At 41.5% G+C, this 24509-nt stretch overlaps 1 protein-coding gene across 1 annotated transcript in view; it reads left to right on the top strand.

Moving 5' to 3' along the window:
* Positions 1–370: 370 nt before the first annotated feature.
* erf (Ets2 repressor factor) overlaps positions 371–24509 on the top strand; it is a 47209-nt gene continuing 23070 nt past the window's right edge. Inside the window, exon 1 of the mRNA XM_033636467.2 lies at positions 371–1054. Within this exon, the coding sequence (XP_033492358.1) occupies positions 1033–1054 (22 nt within the window). The 5' untranslated portion in view covers positions 371–1032. The remainder of the gene's footprint in view (positions 1055–24509) is intronic.

Here is a 24509-nt window from a genome sequence, read left to right as displayed (position 1 = left end):
GTTTTGTTTCATGTGTAATTGAATCCCAATCTAAATCTGATGTTTTAAGTGTGTATTTGGTGTTTTTATCTTAATGCTGTTAATTTCGTGCCTAGATATTGAATGAACAATATTCCCATCTGTGTTTTTTATGTTGAAAATAACAACTCAGTTTAACTTGCACTGCACAACTGCTTTATCTTAATTGTTTTTTCTGTCTAATTAATCCTACACTGCCTGATTTTCTTCCCAGATCACTGTTGGACTGAAAGGAAATACAAGCTTCCAGAAACATAGACGATCTTTGGCAACAAGTGGGCGTTCAATTCCTCACCCCCTCCCTCCCTCCGTGGGTCAGCGTGGGCGGCCCCGTGTGGCAGGAGGAGAGCGAAACACGACACCCCGACAGAGGAAGGGGGGGTTGAGAGAACACGAAGTGAGTGAGTGAGTGGAAAAAGAAAAAGTCTGTGCCGGAGAAAGAGAGGGGCAGAGAAAGAACAGAGTTGGCTTTGGGCTTTTTTGTTCCCTTTCAGAAGCGCCGCTGTTTTGACTGTCGGTGAGGATGATGATGTGGAGGAGGAATCGACCATGCGACATCGTTGCAACAATCGGGATGAAAATTTAGACTCGTTGCATTCCGCTGCTCCAGCACCGACCAACGGCAGCAGGGCTCCTCCAAACTTCGACCTGCGCCATTCAGACCTGGGCGACTGGATTTCCCCCCAGAGGCTCGGGGCAACTTTTCACATCAGACGCCGCGTACTTATGAACAAATACCCCGGCACAAAACTTTTTCAGCACACGCCGATGTGTCGAGATAAAACGCAGAAGCTTATGTGAAGTTAGCGGAGTTTTTTCCCAACTTAAAACCGAGTACCTAACCGGGCAGGGTCTTTTCTAACAAGCCACTTGTGAGAACAACACCGGAGGAAGGAGTGGAGTGTCACTGCTAACTTCGCTAGCTAACTTGGCTAAAGGCTAGCTAACTGAAGTCTAAAGTTACGAGTCGACGGGGAAAGTGACTGAAGCAGCACACCGAAGCCGGCAACAACGATGAAAACCCCGGCAGACACGGGTAAGTTGACGGCCACGCTTTTATTAAATTGAATAAAATGCCCAGACGCTGCTGTTGTTCATAAAATGAAAACAACAGCGCCTTAGCATCGGCGGCTAGCTGGTTAGCACGCTAACAAACTCCGCTCCAGGGAAAGTGTGACAAAATTATGGCGCTAGGGTGGATCCATCCGAGCCTCTTGTTATTGTTTCAGCCAAACTGAAAAGTGAGTCCATCTTACGACCACGTTGTTTGTCAGATACAGCTGATCGATGCAACTCCACATGCAGTTTTTTAAACTTATTTCTTCGATATTTAACTTGGACGTTGCTGTGTTGTGCGATTTACAGTGAGGGCAGCAGAGCTAGCATAATTTCCCTGGATCAGTGTAAGGAGTCAGGGTCAGGGCTAAAGTGCACTGACCCTGACTGCGATAGCATTGCATTTGTGATTTATTGGTGTCACACTACAGGACGACTCAGTGGAATAAAAGCCAGCATTTAATTTCGCGGTTATCCAACACCACATGTAATAACTGCTGAGTGACTGCAAGTATCAGAGTGCAAGTTAATGGTGCACCCACAATATTTCGTCTCAAATCTCAAGAGAAAATGGCTTAAAAGAGAGAAAGCTATGATGGACTTTCTATTATATTGCAGGAAAGGCACTGTAATGATAGTCAGCTAAAATAGTTAATGGTTAATTTGTGAGGAGAGGAGATACTTCTCTGTCTTAAGAGTGTGGAGCTGGGTAAATCCTGTTCAATATAAAATTCACCGATTTGTCAGATATTTATTTAAAAGAAGTACAAGCATGGTCTGTTTTTTACATTTTAATGATTACAAGCTTGAGATCACTTTTCTCTTTATCACTACATCCCAGGCTACAATGAAAGGTAGAAAGCGGCTGCATGATCTGATTGGGGACTTAACTGCTGATAAGTCTGAGGTTGCAGCTGAGGTTATCTGAGATCCTGGATAACATGCTGCCTGGACGGACGGTGTGAGATTCTAAAATTAAATCAGGAAACATTGTTTGTCCCTTTATTGACAAAGTTAAGTGTGATCTTTGCATCCTTTGAGGGCACTTTGTAGCCAAGTCAGCTGTTGGACCCTTGACTCATGCAAGAACTGAATCAAAGTAGATTGTTTTTAACAGTGTAGTTAACAGCTTTACTAGAAATTTAAACAGATTTTAATTCAGACCTGCTGCTGCGTCAAATTCTTCTCATTTTTTGAGCCGTTTTTGTTGTCATTTGAATGAATATGATTTTCCACCCATAACTCATGATTTCTCCTCCATTGTGCACTTAAACTCAGTTTAGTCAGAAGTCTTGTATGGTAATCTTGGGCAGGCAGAGATCCAACAACCATAATGGATGTTTTAAGAGGGGAATGCCACACCACAACATCATAATTAGAATCCTTTAGATCTCTGCATTGCTTCAGATAACTTTTTATATCACAAAACAATTGTGAGAAAACTCAGGCAGCCCCTTTCATAGCGGGAAATTTTGTCAGAGGTTCTGTAGCCACATGGATGTTTAAATATCTACTGGGGGGGAAATAAAGTGCTGGAATAAGCTTAATTGACCAAAGTCGGCTGTCTGATTATTTGCTGATGTATTTTTTTGTTTTCAGGTTGCGTAGTAATGGTGCTATAGTTGCAAATATATGAGAGTAGAACTGCACATTATAACCCATGAAACAAGCCTTTTTTGATCTTGACCATAGTGCTCCTCATACAGAAAATACATCCCTGATGTTCATCCTGTATGAGGCAAAATCATTTTCTTGGGTCATAAATATTCAAATAAAAGTTCCTATGTGTAGAAAAAAAAAAGTTTTATTATTTTTGTTTCGTGCAGTCCGACCATAATCTTAACTTAACATTGCACTCTCTCCTAATGACTTGCATTATCCAGAGGATCAGATTTGTAAGGTTATGCTGCACTTCCCATTGAGTTTTAAAAGTAGACTGCCTCGATTTAGCCATGTGCCATGCAGCCAGGGATAGCTCCCTTTGTAAGCCTAACAGGAAATCAAAATATAAATAAAACATAAATAGATATAACCATTATTGTTGTTGTGTCCGGTAAATGAAAGCCACCTAGGTTTGCAAGTTTCAATTGTTCCTATTTTTGTTGTGATTCAGACCCAACTTCCCTTAATTTCTGGGGATTTAAAGACAATGAGTCACAACTCGGTGAAGCTGTGTAACATTTGCTGTGACATCAGTATCAGTATCATCAGTTTTACTTTTGAGATGGTTTTTTTGGAAGTAGGCCCATGCGATTGTCAAAGAATCCCACTGGGTTACTCTGATCTGTACCCACATTACATTATGCACAGAGCTACACAGACCCTTTGTCTGTATTTCCCTTGGTGTTAGAGCCTGTTGACTGCTTTATGTATATATGGGTCAACCTCCACTTCACTCTTCCTATCAGGAAGTCAGCAGTCTGGCCCCACCAGCTCCAATTTTCCACTTGTGTTACTCCTTATATCAACACAGCGCCACATGTGAGACGTCACAGCTGTAGACAGCCAGCGAGCCAGCACGTTTTGGCCTTATGCTTTGTTGCGGTGTGTGTATGTGTGTATAGAGTGAAAGGAGCCATACATGAGCAATTAGCTGGTGTTAAGGCTGGTGAGGGCTGGGCTGCTGTTTATGACCATGAGTGTATTTATGTGTTTGTGAGTGTAAATGTGCGTGCACGTGCACACCCATACATCTGTCAGTGTATGGCTCTACCTGACATTGATGTGGTCACAGCAAAGTGAGTGTTTGACTTTTACCAGCGAGGCCAAATTGCCCTTGAGGAAGACCATTTGGTTGTGGGCAGTTGAGTCAGCCTATTGTAATTACAGGAAGAACAACTAGACGTCTTTATGCAGATTCAAATAGCTCTAAAAACACTGGTCAGACCAAAGCTAATGAACCACGGGCTCATTTTGTTAAAAGAATGACGCTTTTAGTTTCCTTTGGGAAGGACTCTGTTGTGTTACTGTCTCACCATTATACTGAATTATGCTATTGGCACCAGCAGCAGAGACAGCACAATTACACGACAAGTTGAGGCCAAGTTGTTTGTCTTGGGGAAAGTTTGAGAAGAGGTGCTGGCGACATATGTGTGGAGTGATGTGGTTGTGCAGTGAGGACACCCTGTCTCTCAATGATTTAGTGGAGATGCTGTGGTGTCATAAGCTGTTAAGTAGGGTTGGAAATTAACTTTTTTCCATCTGCCACTGTGGCTGGTGAATTTTAAAATTTACCAGCCACTTAATAGATTACCATTTGGGGTTTTTTGGCTGGTAAGTAAAGCAAATCTAGCAGCCACTTGCATATTTTACCCACATTTGGTTGGTGGCTGGTGGTAATTTCCAACCTTGCTGCTAAGTCGGCCGCAATTTGTGTAGTATTTATGCCACTAAATATTAAATTACTGGTGATTTCAAGTTGCGTTGTGCTAAAGTGCCACTGTGCCTTGTAATGTGTGAGGACCCTGACACATCAAGCTAATGGTCAGCTGTGGGTCAATGTCGGGCAGTCAGTGAGCATCTGTAGCCCTAATGTTTTTGCGGTGGCTGTTGGCTTTGTCGGCTGTTTTTCAGACGGTTCAGCATGTTGAATCATCAGCGCAGCCAGTCTTGAGAAAATTACTCTGATTGGCAGTTCAGCACATGAGAAGAGAAACGGAAGTGATGAAAGAAAAGTCAATAGTGTGTTAGATTGAAACACACTTTTTATAGTAAGTATTGTTGGTGTTATTGTTTGTTAGCACACTGTAAATATATATATATATATATATATATATATATATATATATATATATATTTTTTTTTTTTTTTAAATATCAGGTTGGGTTTGCTAATGTGCTAACTAGTATCCTGAATTTGTCATGTTGGTCTTCCAGTCTCCTTTTTTGATTGACAAAGACACACTACTGCCGCCTGCTGCTATGGAGATTTACTTTCACTCATGCAGGTGCAGAACATACATGCTAGTTGGCCATTAATTGTAGTCTTTGCATTGCGTTCAGGTGCAACTTATTGGCTGAGACGCCGTTGACCTGAGGGGATGCAACAGTCAGTCTCCATCGCCACTTGTACTTTGATGTTTGTTTAATTGTGTCTGGGCCGTTAGTCAAATCGATATTACATAAAAGAACGTTTATTTTGTAATTTGTGGGAAAGCTGTTTTGTTTTCTTAAAGCAAGTTTATATTTTTATCTTAATAATAACTACAATCTTATCATAGGTCTCAGTTTTTGCAGCACAATCAGGTCAGTCCATAAATATGAGGGTACAGACCAGGTTCAGGTTTCTCCAGTGGATACTAAATCATGACAGAGTCCATTTAGGAGGAAAATGCCACAACCAAAAAGCCCCTAAATGCCAGAGTTCCTCACAGGATGTACCCTTTCCCTGGTTTTCCTCCCATTATGTGTTTATTGTGAGTGATCAGGTCCAAGCAAAGGTTGACCTGATCAAATTCCTGATTACTACTGAGCTGAGCCTGGGCAAGCAGACCCTGGAAAAAGTACCACAGAGTGACGTCAGCATTTCTCTAGTGTGCCATCAAGTGGCAGCCCAGGTCAATGTTGCTACGATCATCTCTCAATGTTACAACAGGCCTCTTTTCCTGGAAGTGTGTGTACAGTGGCTCTGGTGACCCATACAAAGCTAAGAGAATAGACAACAGGTTGCACAAGCTGGGACATGCTGGCCGAACAAACACTGGGGCCTCACGCACAGGAAAGCCTGGCAGTCAGTCATGGAGGTGAGTGTTGGTAGACATCCATGCTTGCGGTTTTAGTTTTTATTAAGATATAGAACATTAATTGGGGGAAAATTTTGTAATTATATCAAGTATTAAGTTGCATTGCCTGCTGTCCTCAAAAAGTGTATTTAGTTTGATGCCAGTCATCATTTTTGGATTGAGAGTCTTACTGATGTTGGATATCTAATTAAACCATTACACAGATAAAGGTGAAGGTGAGGGGCATACTAGCTCATGGTTAGGCTGTTTGGTCGTCCCAAATTATTTTGACATTTGGGAAATTCATGTTATTCTAGTTTTTGGCTATGCTGTATGTAAGAGCAACCTGTCAGGGTTGCCACAGTCACAGGAAACCTGGAAAAGTCATTGAATTTTCTAATCACAGTTCCAGGCCTGGAAAAGTCATGGCATTAGTCAAAATCATTAAATGTTTTGGAAGTGTGAAATGAAACCTTCCAAGTCATGCAACATAAAAGCAAAATTTTTGTGGCTTTCCACCTACTGTAGCACTGGTATGCGTCGATATGTGACAACACTTTGTTTACCACCACAGATGTTTATTTTCTCCCGGCATCCTGTCATGTGTAACAGCTAGCTGAAATTATGTTTGAATGGAGTTGGAATCTGCTATGTGCTATATATATATATATATAAATAAATAAATAAATAATATATATATATATATATATATATATATATATATATATATATATATATATATATATATATATATATATATATATATATATATATGGGTCCTTGAAAAGTCATGAAAAAATTATGAAATATATTCCATAAGAATGTGTGGGAACCCTGACCTGTTCACAACCAGTTTTGTTGTCATTAAGCACAAACATGAGGCCTGTATATTTTAACATAAATCTCAGCAGACCTACTTGAAGCATTTAGGATTCTAAGTGCCTTGTCTTAAGGGCACAATGGTGGTCATTGTGCAGCAGCTCAGATATTAAAAGCGTAATCCATCCTGTTATACTGTGAAACATTAAGAATCATCGATTTGTAATGTTGCACCACAGTAGTTATTTTTGATCAAGTGTGGTAATTTTCTTTTTTTGTAGACACTTTACATCTACATGCCTCATCTGCTCTGACTGCAATTGGTGATCTACATTTCCCGGGATGACTTTTAACAACACCCATAGAGTGGTTTAAAAATTCAGCTGTAGGGCTGTACAGGCAGGTGGAGAAGAAATTACAACAGAGAGACCTTTTTTCTGTTGGAGAAAAAAATGATTGTTGCACCTCCTTACTCTAATTGGAATAGGCGAGATCTTGAGGCTGTGCTGTATGAAAGTTTATTGAGGCCACTGTTGGAGGAGAAATGGTTCCTTTCTGTGATGAATTTATCTCTGCATGGTCCTTACAATAGTGAGTTTAGAGGAGATTTGCTTTGAGAGACTGAGAACAGAACCTGATATTTATGTTGATATTTTAGATAGGCCTAGCTAAGACTGGGTATTGGTGCCCAACACCATAAAGTGTCAGCTGCAATGACCCATCACCAAGTAGTATCAGAACTTCTTCAGTAGGGTTGGGTATCGTTCACATTTGATGCCGGGACCTTATATTTGATACTGGTACCGAATAATACCTTTAATCTATACCATACTCTATCTGTAGGCCAATAACTTTTATGTAATTTTTAAACAAGCTGCAGTCAACAAGCGATTCTGCTCCTCTGCTCTTTTCTGATCACTCAGACTGTCTCGGTCTGCGTGCTCGTGTGTCTGCGTGTGCCTTCATTGTATGGTTTTGCTTGCAGCCAGTCACAAGCATTGATTTAATGCCACTTGAGATTGGTACACTACAATAGCAGCTACAAATCATATAGTCTGTGGTGTGGTGAAGTGAAGCTGGCAGTTACGTGTGCCGAGATTTCACCAAAACATTAAGTATAGGGGCATTTTACACAGCTCAATGCTTCTGTTCACATGATGGGTTTTGAACAAAGAAGGGAAAAAAAGTATCAAATGAAGCGCCCTGTTGGTGTCAGTATCACTTCAGGGGTATGATAATCATTTTTTTAAACAATACTCAGCCCTAGGCCCAGCTGATATTTTACTGGGGCACCACATTGTTTAGATATGGGCAGTTATTGGCAGGAATGATAAAAAAAATACCCAATCAAAAAGAAGGGCACACTGCCAGTAGATGCTATTTGAGTGGTTGAAGCCACATTTTCATGTGAAGTGGTAATTTCCCATTGTTTGGCAGAGGAAGAAGTTAAGAGTCTTTCTGTGTATGTGCACCACTTTTTTAGTCATTTAGTCCAAAATGTCTCTGTCAGCCGCCCTGCTTGTTGTGGTATCTTTAGGTATTTATGATTGACTGAATCTGCGTTGGCTCTGTGACAGTCGACCCCCAGCAGGGCAGATGAAAGGACAGAGCAGGTCAAGTGGAACCAAAGGCTCGCTTCACTGAGCAGATAAGGAAGGCTTCTGCAGCGGGACAGATATCTCTGTAACACCTGACAGGATACAGGGTTTCTGGCTTCAGTAATGTTCAATAGCACACTTACAAATCCCCTTTGCATAGTCCTGTCCTCTGATGCCATTTGATCAATACTTTCAGCTGGAGGTTATAAAAAATCTAGACATATTTTGAATAGTTATGGAGATAAAATGTTGAATAAAGTTCCAGACTAATAGATTTGTGTGTGTGTGTGTGTGTGTGTGTGTTTATGAGTGAGCTTCTGAGTGAGCCTTTGTTCATCAAAAAATGCAGACAGTTTGTGTAGAGCCCTTGGATCTCTTTTGAAGGTTTTTGAATCAAACCAAGGCTGAGAGAAAGACAGACAGTGTAGAGGTAGGCTTGTGCTTTGTCTGGCTGTTTTGGCTGCAGTCATCCTAACTGAGAGAGGTGTGCTGTGTTATGGCTATCATCTGTGGTTCATGGAGCGTAAGGGGGGTGTGCCCCAGTTGGTTTGGCATCGTTTATGGCCGGGAGGACTGAGGTAGGCCTGAGTCTGCCTTTTACACACTGCAAAAAGGATAAGACGACAGACTAGGTGTGGTCCTGTATGGCTCTGTATAATACTGCCCACATTACCATGGTCACTGCCAATTCTGGAGTAGTTACAACCTGGTTGCTGTCAGAGCAGAATATTCACCAAATGCAGCAAGGCTTTAGATGTAGTCTGCCAGGTTATGTTCTGGCAATTAGAGAGACCTACAGGAGATGGCAACATCTAGGTTATAATGTGTTTTACAATGAAATAGGAGCATTGACACACATTAAATCCAACAATGGCATTCATTGAGATTCCTGTGGAAAGTCTGCAGTAGAAAACAAATTCCAGTTGATTCAAAAAACAGTTGTAAAACGATGCAAAATAAACTGGATACATTTTTTCGAAAGGGACCACCTCAAGAGCCTCGGGGGGAAGATGCTGCCAGCAGGTTGCAGATTGAAAAAGAGGCACAGTTTGGGAATTATATGGTTGTTTGGACTGAGGTGATCCAACCCAGACTTTTCCTGCCCATACACTTGTTGGCATTGCACCTGCATTTTTAGCCCACACTGCTTGATTGAAAATTAGAGGCGTCCAGCTTTCAGAAACACCAAGTATTTTGTTAAATTCATATTCTCACAAAGTACTCAGAATTTTCTGAACATCAGCAAAAGAAAATGTGAATTAATCTGCTTTTCTATCCACTACTGTTATGCAAATATTGGGTGAACTTTTTCACTCTCCTCAAGTGTAAAAAAACTCTTTTTGCAATATTTGGGGATTTTTTAAAACTGGGTAGCAGGTGGCACCTTGTCCAGAAGCCTTGGCCACCAGTGTATGAATGTGTGTGTGAATGGTGAATGTGGCATGTAGTGTAAAAGCTCTGAGTGGTCCCAAGTCTAAAAGGGTGCTATTCAAAGTACATCAAACCATGTACTTACTAATTTCAATAATCTCCACTCTATTGGATATGTTCCTACCTAAGCCTTCATGGAAAGGCAAGGGTAAGCTAAGCTGAGAGCATCATTGAAACCAAACTGTTGGAATATACAGCCTTTACACCATGCCAGACGCTAATTACAAGTGTTTCAGTGTCTCTCAGTTCTGTATGGTGCTTTGTTGGGTTCAATAGAACGTACTGCCCAAGGCCTCAAAGCCAGTAAAAGGTTCAATTTTATTTGATGGGCCAACACTGATTCAGGTGGCAGTTGATTTCTGCTCATGTAACTTTCTTTTATTGGACATGCACATGCTCAAATGAGTTTCTAAAGGACTGTTTACAAGAAATGCATGTGACAAAAAGACATAAGTGTCAGTGTGGCAGCAGTCTGCAGGCTAGAAGGAAAGATCATTACTTGTTAAAGCGCCCTTGTATCCAAAGTTATTAAATCCAAAGCCAAGACACCAAGACAGATTTGGACCAACTCTTCACAGTATGAAAGCATATTTCTTACACGTGAAACAGACTTTTCTCCCAGCTGATATTTAGTGATTTTGAAAGCACCACAGAACAAGATTGGTATTTTTAAACAGCACCAGGAGTTACCCTGAACTCACCTCTATGCCCATGATAAGAGGCAGCTGCATGTTGCCTTTTAAAATGCATACAGTATGAACTTTCATCAAATCCCATGTGTTTTTGAGATAAAGTCAACATAAATCGTTCCTTTGGGTTTCAAAGTATCATTAAATTTAATAAAAAACACCCAACTGTCAGTCAGGGTTCATCCATGTTTAAAGTAAATACACTAATGGCAGGTTTATGCAGAAACTGACTGATGTTATCACCATAACCTATAGATTTAACCCAAAGGGATGCAGTACATTTAAAAAAAAAAGCTTTTTTGTCATTTTTACATTTCCCAGCCTGTGTTATACAGTAACTATAAATAACCTAATCATACTAAATTTGATTTTGCAGTTTTTACCTGCTGTGGTGACATAGTCCAGTTCAGTATACTTAAAGCAGCATTGTGGCCTGTGGATAAAAGACACTGCATTGTAACAGCGTGTTACAGACTTGATCAATCCATTCATGCCCATTTTTAAGTTTTGTGCAGTTCGAATGCCCCAAATTAAAATAAAAGAAAGATAAATCACATAATGTTTTGACTAAAGTCAAAGAGAGCTAAAGAAGGATTTTTCTGGCAGTTGTTGTCATGTCCAGGACCTTCAGAGTGAAGAAAATCTGTCGGGGTCTGTGGAGAGAAAAGATGAGCAAGAGAAAGAGATAGATTCAGCCAAGCAAGGTCTTTCTTGTCTGTTGTGTTTGCTCCCATCATTGGTCTGTCGGTTGGGAACCCTGTGGGTTTTTTTCTGTCTTTTATAGCGGTCACAACTTGTCCTGGGACTCTGTGGCTATCTGTGTGTGGTGTGTTAATGTTAGATGTGACTCTGCGTGTGAGGGTGTTTCATACCTAAAACATATGAAGTCAGCTAAAGGCTAATTGCCTGAAAACTTTCTTTCACGCCCCAAACCACACAAATGCATACAGGCAGCACACACACACTCTCACCCTCTCTGTTTCTCACACACGCCTTCACCTTTGCACGCATCCACATTCAGACAAGCTCAAAAGTTCAGTGAACCTTTTCTACCCATGTAAAATATATATATACACTTACATCTTCTGTCTAACTTCAGCTCTAACACACACACACACACACACACACACAGCACAGCACAGCACACAGGCCGTTCACCTATCTCTCACCTCCGGGCAGATCAAAGCAGGGACAGGTCAATGAGGAGAAGATGTAAGACAAAGGACCCGAGTACACCTCTTCAGTTTGGTCTAGAATGCACCTTTCTTAGCCCAAACATCCCAAATGTGATTTATCTATACCCAGTTGCATCTCCTCGAAGCTCCATTGTCTTTGCCACAAAGCCTGACTTCCCGTGCTTCCACCTCCTGTGTGAACCTGCTGTTCTCACACAGGTGCGCTTATTGGTACAGAAATTTGCCACCAGTTAATGGTGCGTGAACTGGTACTTGGTATTACCAACGTAATTTGGTTGGTATCCTTAAAAGATCAACACAAAACCCTAATCTCCACCACCCAAAGCCAGATATACAAACATGAAAACAAAATGGTGTCCTGATGATGTACAGCGTATTTTGTGTGTCTTGTAATTTGGCCTCTATTCATATCAATTCACAACACATACATGCTCTTATATCATTGAGAATAACTAATAGCAGCTGTGCAAGGAAACGCAGGGATTGGGCACGTCTTGTTAGCTGCTTCAAAGGTAGGCTATAAATTACACTAGTGATAAGACTGACACCATTTGATCAGCACAGTCAGTTGGCCATTAAATTGCTGTTTCTTCCTGATCTGTCCTTTCTTTATCACTCACAGCAGACAAACTTAGCTAATGTTCTTCATTATAGCATCAGCTTGAAGCTTAATTACTTAAAATCTCGACCATCTAAATGCTTTATTTATATACTTGAGTGATATGATAAATCAGCTAATTGAATCAAATGATCTCAAAGAGAAAGAATGCTGAATCATTAACCACTAAATAAGAGCATCACTTTACATGCTGAATTTATTAAGCCGAGCTGCCCTTGCTCATTTGTTAACTCCAGAAGAAGTAGATTTGTGACCCATTTGCTGTCCCTGTTGGTCGTTTCAACCCCCCCCCCCCCCCCCCCCGGGCCAGTGGCAGTGATGAATGAGCCGGGTCTCTGTTTGATTGAAACGTGAAAGTCAGATACTCCTTCAGACACTCACTCACTCATCTCACCCACTCACAGCATGCACACTTTATTAGGGGGCCCAGACCCCCCACATGCCAGGAAAACGGGTGATGTCTGTCTTGCATTAACACACACACACACACACATACATAGACACACTCTTTTAATTTTCTCACTACAGCTAGCGAGCGTGGCTTGCTCATTTGGGCTGCCATCTCCCTGCGGTGACGCCGTCGTGCCTCTGTCTTTAATGTTTTAACACAGGGAGCGAGCCACTCAGTCTAGAGACTGAAACATCCAGCTTTAATGCAATAGACTGAGGAATTAAGACTGCGGTGGCTCTGCCAATGAGGAAAGGCTGACTAACGCACCCAGACATCACACATGTACAAAGTCCCACACTGGCTGTTTTACATTTTAAGAATTTCAGGGACAGTCATCCAGAGTGAATAACTGATGCTGTGATTGTGCTATAAGTTACAAGTGGTACAGCAACAACATTATGAGTCAAAGAGAGGCAGCTCAGAACCACAACGCTGCTCTGGCAGTAATAACAAATATTCATGTTCCAGTTCAGGAGAAAATGTTGAAAAAGTTTCTGTCTATTTAGTGGTCGGTTTGAGTTTCCTCCAGTGTTTAGTCTAATTTTGAGTTTAATAAATGGCAATTCCCACGTTAACACACTGTTCCTTGAGTATTGATCTATACTTAAAGGGACAGATCACTTCAAAATCAAAATTCATATATTTCCACTTACCTGTAGTGCTATTTATCATGCTATTTATCAATGTAGATTGTTTTGATGTGATTGTTGTGTCTTGGCAATATCGGCCATAGTGATGTCTACCTACTCTACCTTGTCCATGGTTAGATGCACACTTCCTAATATCCTTTGTTAATATTAAGGAGGATGTGTATCAACCATAACATGGCTGATCACAGGTTAATACAGTTACATTGTTAGTATCATTACAAATTCAGTGTTTCCACCATGACTTGCATCAATTAATTCTCAAGTGGGCTGCTGACTCAGTGTATAGTACCGTAGCTATCTTACATTCAAATTATTCCAATGAGGTATACAGATTTGTAAATGTTATAAGGGCAGAAAAAGTTTGTAGTAGAGGACTAAATAGGGATACCCCAAGACCCAACACAAATCTTGCAGGAGCGAGTGGTCAAAAAATAAACTGTGGGTCCTGGGATTTGTTTGAATACAATGAAATGAGGAGCGCTACACCTGATGAACATGTTGAAAGTCTGTCCCTTTACCAGCCCCCTCGGTGTGCCTATCATTCAGGGTGTGCATGAGAGTCTGTGAGTTCACAGGACAGTTACAACCACTTGTGCTTTCGTCATAGATGTCCACTGTAGCCTACACTGACACTACTGTTGCAGCTGTAAAATGGTGGATAAAAGTTAGAGTAACACAACCCTGGCAAACTAACTTGTTTCACTATCTGTCCATTAACATTTTTAAAGGTTGAATTACAAGAGCAGCATGATTAAATTGTTTTATCACCATTCAAGTTAGCATAGGTTAAATCGAAAGTTACCTCTGCTCAGCCAGCGTCAGTCTCTGATGTGCATGCTCTTCCCATTTTATGAAAGGTGCCTCATAAAAGAAGTAACAAGAACCTTTTCTAGAGTTGTTTAGGTTAAAACGTGAGACAAAATGTGATTGCGTGTTGCGTAAGTGTTGCAAAAAAAAGTAGTAATTATATTACCCTCCCCAACCATAACTAACTGTCGTATGCGTGTGTCCCTCACTGAGATCCCCCTCATACCCCCCTATACAGTATAAATTAAACTGACTTGACTTCTCATATCCAAGAGTGTTTATCAGTCCACAAATATGCACATTCCTGTCTGATAATTGCTCTTGACATACTCTGGTTACTCTGCTGGGTCTGACTGAAGTTTTATGACTTCAGGAGTATTAAGATACACTTACAACTCATTTTAAATGTAAATGCAGCAAGGAGTGGTTTGTCTTTACACCCACTTTGTCACCTCTCTGACCTCTCTGAACAGTATTGTCGCACTGGTTGTCCTGCTACTTGTAATCAACAGTGGAGCCTCTTTGTCTGTGTGGAAAGATGCTGAAAGGAAAGCGGCATTCTGGGAAATAAGGAGGGGGAGGCGAGAGGAGGAGATGAAATTTGATTGGCAGGAAGCACGAGAATGAGTCACTCAACCAGCTCCTGGGATTTGGAGCGACGGGCCTATTCTGGGCTGTGGTGACACGTGTGTGTGTGTGTGTGTGTGTGTGTGTGTGCGTGTGTGATTGTATGTGGTTGTGCGCGTATTCATGTACACACCAGTGTTCACATGGCTCGATCCAACAGCTGAAGTCACCAAATTTTAGTTCTTGGCCTACACACCGTGGCGCGTGCATGTGTTGGAGGAAAATGAAAGTCGTCTGGCAACCAAACCACAACACAGAAGCCAGATTTAAATGCAGATATTTATCTACTCTCTCTGAAGTCCCCTTTACAACACTACCACTCTGCAAATCCTTCCATCTCCATAGTAGCCTGCATCAGTTGCATGGATTATTCTCCATCTCTCCACCATACCTGATGATGTCATTTAGTCTTCATGTAAAAACTTTTGTGGGAAAAGCCTTTGAGATTGATTTTTATCTGTTTCCCTTAGTGAAAAGAGTTTCACTTTTGTTCACAGTTCCTCTTCCCAGATGTATTTCCCTTCCACCTGACACACTTGATGACTCTTCAGGAGGCATGGCACTTCTTGCAGTGATTTTAACAGGTGGTCTTCTTGTTGAGTCCTCTGTTTGATGCTATTAACTAGCAAAACAACTGCCTGACCCCGGAGCTGGCTTATCAGTGCTTGACTTCACTCTGCAGGGTGTCAGTCTGCCTCATTTCCTGCAGGCAGACAGGGTGTCACAAACATGTACAAGTTAGGTGTGTTTTTGTGCATGCACATGGACGGCTGTGTGTGTGTGTTGCTGTGCAACAGATAAAACCAATCACTGCTGCCTCCATGCACCTCTGCATTGAGACAATAGAGTCATAGCTCACTCTCTCTCCTGTCTTTATTTCTGTCAGTCTGTCTCTATTTCCCACTCACTACCCTTCGCTCACACACACACACACACACACACACACAGAGTCAGTCCCTTCCAACCAAATTCTGCCCCGACTAAAGGAAGCAAGAAATCCCCAGCGAGGCTGTCGGGTAGCCAGGAGCTCATTACAGCTGAATGTTTTACAGGGTTGTCATTTTAGAAAGGGAAGCATGCTCAGACCAGTTTCAGAGCACGTGTACTTGCATGTATGTGTGCTTCTTCCTCAAAGGGAATATGGGCCTGAAGCAGATGAGTCTCTAACCTTGGCTCAAGTCCTGCAGATTAGGAGATATATTGTGATTGCTGTGACTGTTTGCTTTTCTGCATTTAATCTGCCTTTCTGTCTTCCCTCTGGGGCCACCAGTACTTCAGTTATAAGTCTTGAAGGGATAGTTTGGATCTTTTGAAGTGGGGTTGTATGAGGTACTAATGCATAGTGTATTACCCATAGTACATGTCAGTTGGCACATTCCAAGTTTGGAGAATCATCTGGAATACTACCATGGAAGATAAGCAATGTACTGCTGTGGAGGGGGGCCACAAAATGTATTTTGGCCACCTTAGAAAAATTAATGTGAGTGTCAGTGATACTATATTGGGAATATTTTCACTGCATTGCCTTGCTTTGAGACAGCATTTTCCAGCGGGGAACTGGAGCCATCATATTGCTCTCCGCAAGCTGAAATTACTGTTTTTGTTAGTGGGGTCTGTTGGTTTTGATGAGAGCATAGTGGGGAACTGAGGCTTTAAACAGCTTACCAGCCAGAAATCGCTGTTTTGTGGCAAGTTAAAATTGTGAAATATTATCAGCATACACCTAAACTGGTATTGATTTTTGTTTTATAGGCAGCTAAAATACATTTTTCTGCAGCCCCCTTCACAGCAATACATTGCTTGGCTTCCGTGGCTGTACTCCTGCCTGCTTCTTCAAATGGTTGGCGTGCCCATTTCCTGTAGATAATACACTGATTATGGATAAGTACCTCATACAACCCCACTGAAAAAAAATCCAGATTTTCCCTTTAATATGAAGGGAAGGTGCACGCAAATGATATGGGCAAGTGACCACAAAAACATGCCTTAAACATCCTTTAAATCAGCTGTATAACCACGAGGGCCCTGCTGAATGCAACAGGAGCTTCCTCTCATATCTAAGTATAATAAGTGACTCTTGAACGCGCACAGACGTAGAGACACACACACACACACAAACACACCAGGCCAGGGCTGGCTTAATCACAGCCTTGGCTGCCTCCGAGGTGCTGCGAAGTTCTCCAGGACGCGACAGGTTTCTGTCTGGCGAGGTTCAGGCGGCCGCCGTGTCACAGATTAGAGTGGCTTAGCTGTCTCAGTCATAGCCGAGATGGTTTATACACTTAAAGGCTTCGCTTTGCAGTCCAAGGCTTTACTGCTATGGCAAACAGTCAAACTCTGTACTTTCTTCTGTGTCTTAACTCTTTTTCTGCAGAAATATGAATACAGCAGTGCAGCTGCCTGCGCTCTGAAACTGCACATCCCAAATGGTGAGGTTTTGTTTAGTTTGGATCGCTCACGGTGTATGGGAAGCATCTTTCATAGCACAAGCTATTTGGAAGATGGATTATTGAGATGGAAAGCAACCACAATATCCCTGAGAACCTGTGGGCTGATTTAAGCCAAACAATGCCACTTCATTGATGGCTACTTGAAGTTCCAGCGATGTTATCAAATCAGACAGCCCTAGCGTTACTCATTATTATCTGCACGATTTAAGGCATGAATAACAAATTGTCTCTTGGCAGCTCAGCTCATAAAAAGTGGAGCTTCTAGGCTTTAGTCTCAGCTTCAGACCTCAGCCATTAAAACTTAACACACTCCCATAGAGCAAATTACGCCCAATGTGAAAATGATCATATTTAATCTTGAGCTTTTTTTTTTTTTTACAACTTTATGTGCTGTTGGTATTCAGCAGCTTTTCTTTCTGTCTCTCCTTTCTCAGTTCCTCTGTTAAAACACTCTTCACACATGCTTTTCTCTTGTTTCCCTTATTTTCTGTCTCTTTCCTGTGAAGCCTTCTCTTTTCCTTTGACCCAATAGTACTGTCGGTGTGTTTGCTCCTTGGTACACACACATCTCAACCTTCATATCTTTTATATCTCTAGCTTAACGATTCTTTTTAGCAAGACAGTTATTTCTGCCTGCATCTCTCCTCCCTAACTCTGACCCTGTCTGCCCTCCTTCCTCTTCCAGTCTGTCTCTGTCAGTCTGTTCATCTGTCTGTTTCTCTGTAAGCTTTATATAATGGAAAGATCATGTGAGAAGCGAGGTGAGGGTTCACGCCATGCACCTGCAGATGGCCATCCTCCTTTTCCTTTTGATCTCTGCTGGATTGTGTTTCTTTTTCTCCTTTTGTCCTTCTCTTCCACCTTTCTTCCTCCTCCTCTTCTCTACCTTTCCACCTGATTTCCTCCTTGTCCTGTCTGTTTCTCTGACTCCTCCCTGGCTTTAAGCCACTGGCTCCTTGGATCTAAACTCCATCCTTTAAGGGTAATTATGAGATCAGCTCAATGAGGAGCGGAGGGTTTTTAAATGGTAGTTTGAGGCTCAGGACTCCTCAATGAAGCGGTGTTAGATTGTCTGTTGTGGATGGTTGTTTAACCCAGACAGCTAGGTCTGCACGATCAATAGTTAATCATCTTAAACTCAAAATTGACCATCCATTTTATACAGATAGAAGTGTATAAAGTGCAGGATTAAAACATCTAAGAGAGTTTGGAGCCCTTTCGGGTTTTTTCCATTTGTTTTTTATTTGTGTGTTTTCCCTCTAGAAACTGACTCTGCACATGCCAGCTACGTTTACGCCCAACGGAGATTCCCCTTTTCCTGCTCTGTACCCATTTATTTCCTGCCTTTCTGTGTTGTCCTGATCTCATCCCTGATAAAACCCATCCAGATTTCAGTAGTCAGCCAGCCCCCGGCCATTTAGCCTGGCCTGTTACCTCTGTGCTATGCTCTCCGTCCCCCTGAATCATTACCCAGCAGAACGACACACACAGACCGACCTTTGCAATGGCTAAATATAGACCTACAAAAGAATAGGAGGAAGGGAGGGAAAAATAAACGGGGGGATAGATGGATAAATGGAACAGCATGCTAAAGAAAGTTGTAGGGGGAGCACATAGAGAAAGAGGCTGTTTCTGTTTAGTCTCCTGGCCTTCTGGACAATACCTCAACGATGGCTATCGGTTATTAAGAGCACTATTACAACTGGAGTGACGTCAGCCTCCCTAAGAAAAGCAGACCTGCGTGTTAAACCCCCTCACCCACTGGCTGTGGCTGCACAGATCCTGTGTTTCTCTTGGAAGGGAGAACGCAGGTGGCTTGGGGCTGCAGGCTAATAGTAAATGAGTTTTCCTACCCTGTTCTTGGCTAAATATAGAATCCAATGAGGCCTGAAATGGTGTGTTTCACCTCCGTCTGACAATCAGAAATTCTTCCTGTCTGGAGTAGAGCTTGCCAGATAGTACAAAGGGCTTCGGGTTTGTCTACTTAGGTTTTCCCTGACTTGTAGTTCTGCATCCAGATTTCTCGTCCTGCTGACCTCTGCCATCGACTAATTTAAAGTAGCTGTAAAACAAGCATTGTAATGTAGCTCATAACTGGCTGCCTATGAGGGCCAACTCAAGAATAACTCTGGACAATGTCTAGCCCTGATTCTCAGGAAATTGTCCGCAGTTCATATGAGAAACTGCTCATGTCACTTTCACACATGTAGCACAAAACAGGAGATAGTTTGTGTCAGAAGTATTCTACCTACTCGAAATACTCTGTTTGGTTTAGGTGAGAGGTGGTGCCTGGGGACAACATCCAGGAGGCAGATTACACTGCAGCCACATTTGAAATTTGGTCATACAGTCTCTTGCCATTCCTTGAATTTCTCTGGTAATTTAGGCTTCAGCCCTTCCCGACAGAAGTTGTAGAGTCTTGTCATCTCTCTAGATAGTTAATTTCAATGGCGTCCTTGTATAGATGACCCTTCTTCGTCATCCTCGGGTATGTTTCCTCTTCTGGTTTCGTGCAACACCCAAGAGAGATGGGTCATCTTGGCTTGCTGTGAATTATTACGACAATTACCTGCTATATTCACACATGGGCTCAATTAGACATTACACAGACTAAGTGCCAGGGAGCTGGCAGGATACAGTCCATTTAATGTCAAATCAACTGATTTTGACATTTGCGTCCTCACATACAACTCCTCTGGGTTATGTCTAGATAAATTCGGGTTTGTGGTGCGTGTGTGAAAGGGGCTATGCAGTGTAGTCTATAAAAGCTCTGTAAGATGCTAGAAGTACTGATTAAAGATTGCCTTCATCTCATATTTCTTTTTGAAGCTGCAGATGTAATATGTAAAAACTCATTGGAAATGAGTCCAACCCAAAACTAGAGAACTCCACGCATGCTGAGGATGAGATAAGTCAACAGCCTCTTGCCTTCATACATTATATATACATTCCTGTGTTGCTTAGTCTCACATGCCAAATATCATGCAACTTTTGTGGCTGTTTTGATAAAAGGCCTGCCATGTTTAAATTAGCAGAAAATCATTCGTTAAGGAAGCTTATATATAGAAGCCAGTAGCTGCAGATCCCCAGAAAATGTAGACATTTTATGTAAACAAAAACAGGCTTGTCTTTATTACAGGAGGAGTTCTACCTGAAAGGGAATTAGCGCGACTTGTGTGCAAAAAAAAATAGCTGTAGGCAGCGAACTGCTTGCAGTGTAAACATATCATAAAATTTAGGATGAGCTGGTGTTCCTCTCTCCTTGCCTGAGGGCTGAAAAAGCCAAACATTGTAGGTTTCCTCTAGTCATGATGGTTTGGACGAGACAAAAAAGTTTGGCTGTTTGCTCAGTCTTACTACTCTTTACTCTTTTTTGACCTTGTCCCTATCCTACTTCATTGTATCTGCTTATTTCTGATCATACTCACGTTAACCACCAGCTGTAGCAGATGTGTCTCAAACTGGACCTTCCATTTTGCATCTGTCACCATCAGCTGTGAGTCTGAATCATGAATGTGGGTAAATAGGCTCCAGAAGCAAAATGTTTTGAATGTACAGTAATTTAGGCTCAAATTGATCTGGATGGTTTTGAAAACTTGACTCTGCAGTGCTTCCAGGACAGGGCAAAGTGTCCTTTCTGATGTAAACACTGTGTGACAGCACTGTAGCTGGAGGTCTCTGCTAGTCAGGCAGCCTTAGACAGATCACACCCTCACACTGCAGCTCTCTGGATGTACGCCCAAACTCTAAACTCTTTTGGCAAGTTTCTGTAATTGAATCATATTTTGTCTTGTCCATCGTGACTCGGCCATTTATTTTTAGAGCTAAAAGCTTTTGTTGCTAGGAAACGGTGTGTCTTAGGAGAGGCTGAGCGAGGGAGGGACAGAATGAAAGAGAAAAGAAAGAAAGAAAGAGATGGCAGTGGTGTTGAGGGGGAGAAAGGCGGAATCTGTGAAAGATGAACGACGAACGAACAAGCTATGAGTCAGCAGGGACATCTGCAACACACGCACACACATGCGGTGGGCATGGTTGCTATTCCTGTGTTCTTTGTCTGTGTGCTCTGTGCACCCACGCATGAACCCACTTACCTCTCCCCACTAACCTGTGTTGTGTGTCTGTGTGCTTTGTGTGTGTGAGGGAGATATTAGCTCGCCCACTTTGATTTAATCCAATCCTGCTGCGTGTTGGATGCGTCAGCCTGTGGCCGTGCGTGTGCGTATATGGAAGTGTGCACATGTGTATTTTTTTTCTCTTGCAATCACCAGCGCATACCCCATTATACAGCAGTGTGTTGTGTCTGTGTCACAACGCCTAACCTGTCCCCACTGACAAGAGCCTTATTGTCTGGTGTATGAATCATATGCTCGTACCCCATTAGTAATCTGCCTTCAAATGGCTATTATCAACTATCACAGCCAGCTTGTCTGTCTTTTGGCTCACTGTCCGAGCACCATAGGAGATCAGATAACAGCATGTGGTTTATTAGTCACCAGGAGCGGGTCTGTTTTTCAGGGTAATATGTTCTCCTTCTTAATATGACGTTTTTAGTGTGTTAGCTGAGGCATTCAGAGAAAAAAAGAAGTATTGTGAATTTAAAGACCACCATATTCGTAGATAAATGTTAAAGGAGTACTTCACCCACAAAATGAGAATGTAAATCACTTTGTATTTCTCTCAATCCTCCATGGAAAACAGCAAACATATTGATTCATTGATTGATTGAGGACCAAGCTCAGCAATAGCGAAACCAAAACATCCATTAACAAACTCTCACAACTCATGCAGTATAATTTAAGTCTCATTTATCCAGTCATATGCTCAGTAGTTCCCAAACACATGCATTGTTGCTAGAACTTAATTATTTAATCCTGAACTGAAAGATAAACTTATCTATGCTCACCTCAAAGCCAGACTCCACTACTAGGGTTATATATATAAAATGCTAGTCCAAAAAAATGCAAGTTATTTTCCCAACACTATTTGTTAATCACACATAAAATACATCAGAACCATATAAAATGAAATCACAATTTTAGCTACTTTGTGTTCTCGTGTAATGAGTTGGTACACTCAGATTAAAATAAGCAAACCTCCAGTTCCACTGTGAAATGCCAGTGGAAAGGAAATGGCTGGGGGTAATGGATTGTGTCTTTTTAAATATTTGTATATCTCTAAAATATTCCCATGACTTGAAAGCGATCAGTGACTGAAGGATCAGTATTTGTCATTGGGGAGTCATGAAAATGGAAAGAAAGTGGAGAAAATAAAGGAAGAAACTCTGCCCCACTGGAAATCTTGCAAAATTTGGTGTCTGTTGGACACTAAAACATCACTGCTTGAATCTCAGAAATCTGTCCTAACGGGGGAAGCAGATTACAGTTACTCAACCTGCGTGTTTCTACATCATTTAGCCAGACATTGATCGCAAGGGAACTCCATGCAATGTCGCCCCATGCAATAGCTGGAGTTAGGTTGCTTGCTAAGGTTTAATTCCTGTGACAATCTTGACAGTTTTTCATGGTCTTAAAGTTTGTTATTTCATTTAAATCTGCCTCTAGTGCATAGTCACTTGAGTTGCACTTGACCTTTTTGTTGCAGTGTGTACTGTATTGTAAACACTAGGTATTACATTTGCAAGTGCATTTCTGTGGCTTCCTCTCTGTATGTCGTTTTTTGTCTTGCTGTTTAAACTGTCATTGGTTGTGGTTAGATTTTCCCACTTTAGGTCAGTTATGTATTTCTACTATTACTGCTACTTCTGCCACTATCTCCTCTACCAGTACTACTACTACTGTTACTATGAATTAATGTTTGCAGACTCGTAGCTGTACTTTGCACACCTGATAGTAGACTTTGATTTCACCGCGTCCAACTTGGTTAGTTTTTCCATGACTCACTTCGACTCCATTTACACCTGCTATTAAAATGTCATCTGTATCTGGATAAGAAAAAACACATGTTAAGGCCGGCTGTAAATGCACAGATCACTGTGGTCAGATTTTTATTGAATATATTTATGAGCGATAGGTATCAGCAGAAAGCTGCATGTAAAGAAGGTTCATGAGAATTCAGACAGCGTTACCATTTTTCTTTCATTTTTTTGTTGTGAGAAAGCACCACCCATGTAGGTAGGAATGTCATGACTCATTCTGGAGTTTGTCGTCTCAGCTTCACACAAAAAGACTGATCATTTCCACAAGTTGTCGGTGCTTAAACTGATCCACTGTGGAGGAAGACACAAGCTCTTGCACCAAAAATATTGTTGTTTCTGACAGACAAAAAGCTGTTTAAAAAAAGTTGATATCAATTTGATAAAGTGACACCTGCCATTTTTGTTTGGTGTACCTTTATCTAACCTATTCATACAAGCACATGACCATCAACAAGCACATGCAGGCAATGAGAGCACATATTGTGTGACTGGAAAAGTCATAATTGATTTAATTACCATCTGGGCCCCATATCCATCCAGATACAGTTTACCCTGGGATTTAGTTGCCAGGTGTGTCTTCTTTTTCAACTCTTTTACAACTCCTTCTTTCCTGTCATCTTATCTGTTTTTCATCTGTTCTTCTTTTGTTCTTTTGTACGCTTGTTTTTGTGTGTTAATGTCTGCTTTTATGGTGCTTGCCCCAAAGCGGTCTCCTATCAAAATGTTGACAAGGCAATAAAGTACTGGAAGAAATTAAACAATTCCCAGTTTAATAAGTCATACAAATGGGCCTATACACAGAGACATTAAATGGTGTTTTGAGACCCTTCTTACATACAGTACGATGCAGCAACTTTCATATTATATCAGCAGGATTATGTCATGTGCCGTCACTGCAGCTTGGGTCAATAGACCACATTACACTGGTGTTAAAGTCTGTCAACCTTGAGCATATCATTGTTACAAGTTCACTGTCACTGCTATATAGATATGACGGACTTTGTAGAGTGTGGGAAACTGATTGTAACCTTGGTATTTAAGATAGTGTGTTTCTTTACAGTTACATAAACACACACACACACACACACACACACACTCAAAATTCAGCATTGTTATATTGTGCCCATATGTTTCCCACCCTCAGCTTTCTCAGCCTGATTGCCAAGACACATCTGGTCCTAATGAGGTGTGTGTGTGTGTGTGTGTGTGTGTGTGTGTGTGTGTGTGTGTCACTATGCCTCTGCTATGCAGCTTTTCAGCCTGGCCTTGTGTTGAAGTGGTGTTGAGTCTTTTACTGCCACCCACTGCTTTACAACTCAAAGCCTATACTTTTAACTGTTGGATAATAGTGAGTGTGTGTGTGTTCTGATAGTAGTTATAAAAACCATAGCTTATATTTTGTCTGCACAATATCTGAAGGCCTGTTAATCAGTGCTGATTTTC

This window comes from Epinephelus lanceolatus, chromosome 16, assembly GCF_041903045.1.
Source record: "Epinephelus lanceolatus isolate andai-2023 chromosome 16, ASM4190304v1, whole genome shotgun sequence".
NCBI lineage: Eukaryota > Metazoa > Chordata > Actinopteri > Perciformes > Serranidae > Epinephelus > Epinephelus lanceolatus.
Note: the sequence above shows the minus strand (reverse complement) of the source record. Positions and strands in the feature narration are given on the sequence as shown.